The sequence below is a fragment of the Zootermopsis nevadensis genome, unplaced genomic scaffold (genome assembly GCF_977971745.1).
Source record: "Zootermopsis nevadensis isolate Lab colony 2312 unplaced genomic scaffold, Znev_1.0 Znev_ptg000030l, whole genome shotgun sequence".
Taxonomy (NCBI): Eukaryota; Metazoa; Arthropoda; class Insecta; order Blattodea; family Termopsidae; genus Zootermopsis; species Zootermopsis nevadensis.
Genome location: NW_028259162.1, coordinates 17816320 through 17826448, shown reverse-complemented (window position 1 = coordinate 17826448; position 10129 = coordinate 17816320). Strand labels below are relative to the sequence as shown.

The window sequence follows — 10129 nt, the reverse complement described above, 5'->3', positions numbered from 1 at the left end:
TGTTTCTCCTTTTTTATTGACATTTAGCGACATAATACCCTTTTCCACAATATCACAGGAAAACAAGTTACAATTTTTCTCAAAAGTAGCTGATTGTGTGAAAATGGTCACATGACAAATTCCAGATTCTGTTATTATCATTCTCTGGAAATAGTTTCTACATAATCAATATTAATTTAAAGGCATTCTAAAAATTTGAATGCAGCTAATCCGTCTGCAATAGAATTACAATAACAGGACTGTACTTACTGTAGAGAGAAATATGATTATTTATGGAGATTTGTTATTGCAAGTGAACTTCACATGTAGCGGGTCTTCTTTAAAGTTATATTGACTGTGCCCTGAACATTGCATTATAGAATGTTAATGTACCTTTTTTGTCTTGCGAGACCCTGTGGAACTGTGGAGAGGTCGTCCTTCATCAGGTATATCCTGATTCCTCTGACATACTTGTAGAAATAATTATCCCAGTCAAGGCCATCGATATCGAAGTCAAACAATTTCTTGTCATTTTCATTTAGTTTCTCCCACAGTCCTTGGATATTGTTGTTTGTGAACTTCCACTCACGGTTACCAAAGTAAGATAAGACACTGCAGAACTTATTGATCTTCTTGTAGATCTTTACTAACCTGAGGAAAAAGAATCGAATGAGAGTGTGGCCACGTGTCTTGTTATTCCTTAATATACATTTATAGGAATTTAGAAGGGGAAGACATCTATCTAAATTGGACATGTTTAAGAAAGTAGAGGTAATAATTAGATTACAGTTGAGTAGGAATGGTAGGAAAGTATTTGCATATATTTTCTATTGATTGGAGCATTTTTACTGATTACGTTGATCCATTTTATATTTATATGATTAATACCTATTTCTGTATTTTCTATTCATTCAAAATATTGAAAAATACTTTATCTTTATTTTAAATGAAAACAGCCTACAGAGCCTTTAAAACAAGTATTTAAATACACAAGCCTGTATATTCTGCAGATAATGTCAATAATAATATGTTTGCTGTATGTGCCTAATACTTTACTTTTGCCATTATACAAGAAGTAATGCCAGTTATAATGATATATATAATATTTGTTGTGTTATATGTCTCCCTAAGAAGCACCTATAATATGATTATTATTAGAGATAAAGGACTATAATATTTCCCACTTCAGTTAAACAAATAACTATCAAAAAATAACTGAATCAACAAATAAATTTCTCATAAGAACAATATATATAAGCTTTAAACATATACACATTTTTAAATCAGTGTTATGCTTCACTGTTACAAATATATCTTATTCAATTATTACAGTTACACTTTTATCTGTTATTTTATGGTATTTAATCTCTCACACTATATAAAAATAACAGATTGAGGTTAGAATAGATCAGGATCATGGGGATAGTATTTTGACTTGAAAGAGAAGAGGAAGACGAAAACAGGAGGATGCGGAGAGATATATCCTCAGACACAATGACATGTAAGTTTAAAGATTTACCTTCATATAAGGATAATTACTCATCTTATTACCATTAATTTGTATGTATGACTCTCCTGCTTTGTATATTGGAGACCATCTGTAAGAATATTGATCTGCAGACCATCAACACAACTCTCTTTTAAAGCACAAAGTGCTACTTGTGTTGGTCTATAATAGGAAAATACTCATTAATTAATCCGACAATAAAAATCAAATAAATACAAGCAGGAGCGTAAGTACAGAGTCAGTCATATTCAGTATTTCCTAAATAGGATTAATACATAATCTGTTGTCTTAAGGGTAAGTCATTGATCCTTGGACCTTTCAAAGTTAATCACTTTCTTTGGTTCATCAATTAAAATTATTGTCTTTTCAGTAAGGGCTTCTTGACATTGTTTGTATAAATTGAAAGTTTCCAAAAATATCTGTGCTTCTTTTTTGGAGAGAATTTCACAGTTATTGCCAGTGACATTACTGTCATGTCCTTAGTTGACAGATCAATTTAAATTATTTTTATAATTATTATTACAATGGAGACCACTGTTCTTACAATGTTGTAGTTTTTATAACATTGTTGGTACAATGTTGGTAAACAGACTTAGGAGCCATCCTCATTGACGCTGCTACTCGATTACTGCTTTACCGGTGCAGTTATTATATGCTGACTGTGGAGTTTTAGGTTGTCAGCAACATTTTGGTGAAAAACATCGCTGGCATAAATCGTGGGAGGTTAATTATTGTCTGAGTGACTACTTGATTATTCCATGGAGTTGGTTTTGGTCTGGGTGGCATGTAAAATGATCAAGACAAATCCGGTAATGTGACTACTTACTTGGGCTTGTTCCCGAAGAGCATGGTGACCCCATCTATTATGAAGGCTGGCAGGAAATGCAGAAAGAGGACATACATCAGGTGCAGAGAACGATGCTTATTGAGTGTGAATGAGTAGCACCAGACGGTCCTAACAGTAGGGACATGGATCCCATATCGCGAAACCTTGTCCATGAACTGACCCCAAGTTAAGGGCTTCTGCACCGATGATACGTAGTTATAAAGAGGGATTTCATCAGCAGTGTGGGCCCTGTGTCAGAACAGAAACAAGGTGCACACAGATTGCATTACGACTTTTAATCTCACATTAATATTATCTTCCATAGGAACAAAGAGCAGTAGAGATATTTGCTCAACACCAGACCGGTTGTGAATGGTGTATTTCTTTCTGTTTCAATTCGTGTTCTAGAGGTACCTAATTTGATTAACAGATTGTTGTCTGCTGCAAACGGTACCTTGGTTTGTTGGCAACTTCCCACGCAGACACTATGACGGCGTTAACAGCCATGTCGACAGGAACGATGTCAGCGTTAACGCCTGCGTCCCCATGCAATGTCTTGATCAAGCCAGTTGCAGCCCCCACAACCACACCAGTCGGCCCATACAAGTTGTCGATCCAGCCGGACACCGGCTCATCGCGCGTGGCCACCACTGCAACAGGATCACCGGTACTCACTGAGCATAAACTGCGATTATTTTAATCAGCGCTTCTACAAGGACAGGATTAAAATCCTGTCGTGGCATGATGACCGATAAAAGTAAAGTAAAGTTTGTCCCACTATACGCCATGTAGGCGTTTGGGGGGAGTGAAAGTATAGCTCCTCTCTTTCTTGACCTCGGCACTAGATGGGGGTGAGTGGTCGGCATCACGCCCCGGCCGGCTTTACCCCCGGGAAAGGACCCCGGTACCCATTGTAGAGGAGGCTGGGTGGGCCCCAGAGCCGGTCTGGACGCAGAGGCTAGAGGAAAAATCCTCTGCCCCCGTCGGGGATCGAACCCCGGCCGTCCAGCCGGTAGCATGATGACCGATACTCATATATATATATATATGACAATATAGTTAACAGTGATGCCGTATCGAGGTTTTTAATTTAGTAATGTTTGATGAAATTATGTTAACAACGTTAAAATATTTTGGAATATCATAAAGGAATCAAAATTACATTAAGAAATAAATAAGAAGCGGCTTAAATTAAGTGTATGCCTGTTAACGTTAAATTCAGAATTCTTTATCTTACCATCTCTCAAGAAAGACTATAGAAATATCATTATCATTATCATCATGGTGAACTAATTAGGGTTTAGGCCGTATGGCCTGTTCATATAAATCGCAAGATAGATTTTCCTAGTCCTCTCGTCAATACTTCGGTCGTCCCTGGTTTCTACGTCCTCGTGGTTGCTAACGGATTGCCTATTTTGGAAGCCTATTTCTGTCCACGCGTTGCAAATGGTCTTTCCAATATTTTGTTGACATTTCTATGTATTTAACTACATTTAGAACCGATGCTGTAGTATAAAAATCACTCCCATTCTTCAGAGCACTTCTCAGTTTACATTAAAGCAATTATTAAATTTCTGTAAAAATAAATTAAGGTATGGACGAATGTCTATTGCATTAGAATTCTCATACTTTTTAATATATGTTGATTTTATACTGGTTATAATTGCAAAATAAGTTCTACGTTGTTCCGTCTTGCATTTGTTTTTCACGTGTAGGCACATAAATGAAATGTTTTGACTGGCAAATCAGTGTCACCTTTATGTGCTAGATTATCTAGAAACACAGATTCTTACCTATAGCTGGCCTGAACACTCCAATGGGAAGGCCAAGTCCTTTGTCTCTAACTAAATCCTCAGCCATTGCTTTCGTGAAAGCATAAGTATTAGGCCACTCACCCAGCAAACTGTAAGAAAGATACATCTCAAATTACCATATCATAAGCTTATTGACTTTCGTAGTTGGATGGTGTTTATTCGAATTTTTAAAATTCTGAAGTTGGATAATCTCTCGGAACTAAAATATTTTGTAGCTTCCTCAGTTATTCTAAAGAAATAGTGATAAAGCCTTGATCGCTTTCTTCCTCAGAATTAACAGTTACCCTTAATGACCAGCATCTTTTTCCAGTTCGACTCAAAACAATCTATGCAACTGAGAGGGTGTCGTTAAATAATGTAAGAAATTTATAGGGTTAAAGAAGAGTGTCTTCTGGGATGTTGCGCCGTTTTGTCTCGTAGAAGTCAACAGACGTTTCAGAGGTACTTGTTGCTCCTTCATCAGGTTAACGAGTCATCATTAAACGCGTGCAAGCTCGTCTCTGCCAAACACGTGGCATGGCTGAAGCCTAGTTTTCCACAACTATTTTTACATAACGAAAGTGCTGCATGAAGCTTCCAAAGTTACTGTAAGATATTCTTAGATTCTTAATAGTCTCATCGTATTACTACTACTACTACTATGGCGTAACAGCCCAAAATCGAGCCCTAGCCTCCTCTATCTTCTTCCTCCAATTCTCTCTATCCAACGCTATCCTTCTCCAAGCTGCTGTTCCAAGGAGATTTCTGGAGTCAGTCGTCACTGCATCCAGCCATCTACCTTTAGGTCTTCCCACTGGCCTTCTTCCATATATTGTTCATACTACACAGCGCAACAACCCAGAAGATAGAAATCTTCATACTCACCGCTGTGAAAACCTCGAATCATACAAAGTGTCGGTGAATTTGTGGGTGTAATACGATGAGACTTCGATATATGTTGAGAAACCTCTATCGAAGTCTCATCGTATTACACCCACAAATTCACCGACACTTTGTATGATTCCAGGTTTTCACAGCGGTGAGTATGAAGATTTCTGTCTTCTGGGTTGTTGCGCTGTGTAGTCTGGTCGATGTTAACCAACGTTTCAGAGGTCATACTGCCTCCGTCATCAGGGCGATGAGTATGAAGATTTCTGTCTTCTGGGTTGTTGCGCTGTGTAGTCTGGTCGATGTTTACCAACGTTTCGGAGGTCATACTGCCTCCGTCATCAGGGCGATTCTTAGTATGAAGATTTCTGTCTTCTGGGTTGTTGCGCTGTGTAGTCTGGTCGATGTTTTACCAACGTTTCAGAGGTCATACTGCCTCCGTCATCAGGGCGATGAGTATGAAGATTTCTGTCTTCTGGGTTGTTGCGCTGTGTAGTATGGTAGATGTTTACCAACGTATGACCTCTGAAACGTTGGTAAAAATCTACCATACTACACAGCGCAACAACCCAGAAGACAGAAATCTTCACCGACACTTATGTATTGCGTGTAGTCTAAGCCATTTATGCAGGGATTCTTTTCAATAGTTTAGAGTGATTGATGTTTGATTATTGAACGCACTAGACTCTTCTTGTAACGACCGTTATTTCTCAAGCTTCAATAATATTCTATCTGATTCAGAAAAAAAAACAGTGCAACTGCAACTGGCGGTAGCATCTCGTAATCAGATAGCCATATATACCATTTCCAAAGCTTGTTTTCGTAATTGATGTTTATTGTCGCCTTCCTTCTACATTCACGAGAAATCCTATCCAATAGATCTATTCGTTTTATAACCTTAACTGTGTTATATCTACGAGGCGCGTCCACAAAGTAAGTTTCCCACTCGTCCCACAGCTAGCAAACCTTATATTGCGCGAAGCGACTGTGCGTACGTGATAGAGCAATGACGTAGCATGGCCCATGCACTAACGGTACTTCCCGCGTTCTCACAGTAGCATCGTTGCAGCTGTTGAAGATGGAGGTTCTTATTCCAGCTCCCGCCGACTGTGAAGTGCGGTCAGTGATAACGCTAGGCCGCACACGGCTCGACGGACAGCAAGTCTCCTGCAGGAGTTCAGCTGGGAGGTGTTTAATCATTCACCCTACAGCCCGGACCTCGCTCCCAGTGATTTCCATCTTTTCCTACACCTCAAGAAATTCCTGTCCGGTCAGCGTCAGCGTTTTGAGAATGACAGAGAGGCGGAGATGGTTGTCACACAGTGGTTCCAATCCCAGGCGGCAGCCTTCTACGACACAGGTATTCAAAAGTTGGTCCCACGGTATGACAAATGTCTCAATTCCGGTGGCGAATATGTTGAAAAATAGCTGGACACTTGCTGTATCTGTTGCAATAAATTTTTCCATGAAATTGTGTTTTGTTTCTGTAAACGGCCCCAGGGAAACTTACTTTGTGGACGAGCCTCGTATGTCTTTCAAGCTCTTTTCATGTCCGTGACACTTTTGTCCATCTTTCAGTCCGTCCATCCATCTCATTCAATTGTTACTTTTCCCTACCATAAAGCAAGACAAAACTGCAGACATTGAAATATTATAATTTGATAAGTGCATTAATGGTTACGCAGTGTGAAAAATTGATCCGGTAAGACTGCCAGAAAATTAACTTACTGTGGGGTGATTGCGTCCACCATTTTATCGTTTACTCCATCCATAAAAGCAGATAATTTTTGGTAAGTAAGTGGGTAGCTGTAGAATTTCTCCTGAATCTCCTGTAGATGGCAGTTACAGTACGCTGTCGAAATATGGATTACGGCCTGGAACGAGAAGATACTTGATTAATGCATTATAGATTGTATGATATGTAGACGTATATTTTGTGTATTAAACACAACACACACTTCAGATAAAAAATACATGACAAATCCGACATTTTACAGTTAATTAATTCTATTTATCTTCAAAGAATCTCGGATAGGCGTTCTCAGACGTTTATGACGAGATAAGTATTTTGAAAAACTTTTTACCGGAATATTCACTAAGAAATAATTGTAATGTAATTATCACAGCTCTATCCTGAATTAACCAAGTGTTGTTAGTGGGTTCTAGCTATTCACCCAATGTTTGATGAGTAAACAAGCACATTATTTTCAGTTCTATGACAGAATTTTGAAGAAAAAGAGTACTACAGAACGCTCCATTTAAAAAGCAACTTCTACAGGTACAACTACTGCTCTTGAACGTCTTTATACACAAAGCAACGAAACCATTGTCAATATTCAATTAATGTATCGATCGTTATCGATCTGATTTTCGCATATTTTATAGTAATACGTGCTTATTGTAGAGTTGCGTTTTAAATGGTACACCCTGTGAATCGTCCTTGCACTCTGAGCGGTGGCAGCACCTTCAGTTTCTTCATGTCGTGTGCCAGCTCCAACACGTTCTCTGTGCCCGCAACGTTGGTACCCATGGCGATGCGCAACTTCTCGTCGAAACGCACGGTGGCTGCACCGTGGAATACGAAGCTTACTTCTTCCGTAAGTAGGTTGCGATCCGAGGGTATCAGCCCCAAGCCGGGCATACTGCAGTCCCCAGATATGGCTGTCACCTTGTGCCGGAACTTTGGCATTTGATCTTGCAGATTTCCGAACAACTGCAATTCAAGAGACAGAAGTTTAAGTAAGACGTCCTGATACCAACATTGTCGTAAAGGATATAAAAGTAAAAGGTGTTCCAATTCAAAGCTTTTCGTGACACCAATGTATCTTATAAAGAAACTAGTTAGATTTATCCAATAACATCAGACGCAGGAAGTTGTACCTACACCAAGCTACATTCGTCGTTGGTAAATTTATTTAATTCTCATATATTTTATGGAATACATGCCATGTAATAAACGTATAGCGTTTTGATTCCTGGTTGATTTCATAACTGACAGGATGGTTTGTAATTTATGTCATGACATCTTACTACTATTGTTTCTTGAGATATTATAAGAGACAGTATGGCTCAGGAGGGGGAGGTTAATAAGATGGTAGATATGTTGTACTCCATGGTGAAGAGAGCGGGGATCAAAATGGGGTGGACAGGGGTTAAGCATAGAGGGGGAAGTCATTGGTTCGACGAGGAGTGCAGGGAAAACAAACGACTAGCCAGATGGGCCTTGAGAGAGTTTAAGGCGAGAAACGACGAAGCGAGTAGAGCAAGGTATTGGGAAGCTAGAAAAATGTACGAGGAGATAATGAAGGAAAAGAAGCGGGTTTGGCAAGAGAAGGAGTCGGAAAGAATAAACGATTTGGTAAGGCATAAAGAGATAAAGAAAGTATGGGAGTCCATAAGGGACATAGTGGCGAAAAAAGTTTTTAGGAATGAGGTAAATCCAACTGCGTGGGTGAACCACTTCCATGATCTGTTCGCTAGGGCAGCTGAAGGGCGATTGGTTTACCCAACGCAATTGCTGGGCTCCCAATACATAGAGGAACTGGATAGGGACTTTACGGCAGAAGAAATTAGGCAAAGTATATCAAAAATGAAAAATGGGAAAGCCACTGGCGTCGATGGGATACCAGTCGAGATGTGGAAAATGTTTTGCACCGTGGAAGGAGGAACTGAAACTTTAACAACTTTGTTTAATAAAATTAAGAAGGGGAAAGATTTCCCAGCAGAGTGGGGAGTTGCAGTTATCAGTCCAATTTACAAAGGGAAGGGTAAGAAGAATGAGCCTAATAGTTACAGAGGCATTTCGCTTCTGACGGTGATAAGCAAGATATTTTCTAGCGCCTTGGCTGGTAGGCTGAGAGACTGGCTAGTAGGTAATAAGATCCTGTCAAGGTACCAAGCGGGATTCGTAAAAGGGAAAAGAACCACAGATAATATCTTTATTATCAAAACCGCAATTGACAGGTATCTAAGCGTTAAAAGAGGCCGTATATACTGGTGTTTGGTGGACCTGGAAAAAGCCTTTGACGCGATTGATAGGAAGGCCTTATGGTTTAAAATGAGACGGAAGGGAGTGAGTGGAGGAATGGTTGAATGTATCAAGAGAATGTATGAGGGAACCAAATTTTGTGTGAAGTGTGGAGAAAACGAAGTGACGGACCTGGTTGAACAAAGTAGAGGTGTTAGGCAAGGGTGCAGTCTGAGCCCCTATCTGTTTAACATTTTTATTGATGATGTAATCGACTATATCCAGGAAGGAAACATACACGCGCCTGTGATAGGGGATGAATCAATTCCGGGGTTGTTGTTTGCGGATGATTTAGCATTTGGGTCGTTTACGGTGAACGGCTTGCAGAAGGGAATCAACCAAGTGGCGAAGTACTGCAAGGAATGGAACTTGAAATGCAACTTGGAGAAGACGAAAGTGTTGGTATGCAAGAGGGGAGGGAAATTGAGAAAGGATGAGAGGTGGTTTATGAATGGCAAAATAATAGAAACAGTGAAGGAAATATGCTACCTGGGTGTGACCCTGGAAAGCACAGGAGGGTGGGCTAAACAAAAGGCTAAAGTAGTGGCGAAAGGGAAGCAGGCCTTAGTGGCGATAGATAAGTGCTTAGCCAGAATGCCACATATGAGGATAAATATTTTAGAAAATGTATACGAGATGGTATGTGAATCGAGAATGATGTATGGGGCGGAAATATGGGGATTAGAGGAGGGATGGAAAGAAGTTGATGTAATCCACGGGAGATTTTGTAAGAAGGTCCTAGGGATACCAAGGGTCGGAGCAAATGGGGTAGCCGAAGTGGAACTGGGGAGAGACAGCAGGAGGAGCAAGGTTTTAGGGTTGGTCACAAAATTTTGGTTAAGGATTTTGCAAATGGACAGGGATGATTTAGTAAGGAGATGCTACGACTGGCAGGTACTGAACTTGAAAATTGGGGGATGGGCTAAGGGGGTAAAAGAGGAATTAGATAAATTAGGGTTGGGGTATATTTGGCAGGATCCGCAAGGAAGAAGTGTGGGCAGGACGTGGGAAATTTTAAAGGAAAGGTGCAACGCCATAGAAAGACAGAACGTTTTTGCTAAAATTAGAGAAAAGAGATCTCTGGCGTTGTACGGGGAGATGAAATCAGG

The 10129-nt window shown here is 39.9% G+C and overlaps 1 protein-coding gene across 3 annotated transcripts in view; it reads right to left on the bottom strand.

Annotated features, from left to right (window-relative positions):
• LOC110840340 (fatty acyl-CoA reductase wat) overlaps positions 1-10129 on the bottom strand; it is a 34976-nt gene that overhangs the window by 1221 nt on the left and 23626 nt on the right. For all 3 annotated transcript variants that reach the window (XM_087358926.1, XM_087358924.1, XM_087358925.1), the window contains exons 3-8: positions 7458-7706; positions 6722-6867; positions 4106-4215; positions 2767-2962; positions 2313-2561; positions 373-630 (exon numbers count right to left, since the gene is read on the bottom strand). In XM_087358926.1, the coding sequence (XP_087215052.1) occupies positions 373-630; positions 2313-2561; positions 2767-2962; positions 4106-4215; positions 6722-6867; positions 7458-7706 (1208 nt within the window). The remainder of the gene's footprint in view (positions 1-372; positions 631-2312; positions 2562-2766; positions 2963-4105; positions 4216-6721; positions 6868-7457; positions 7707-10129) is intronic.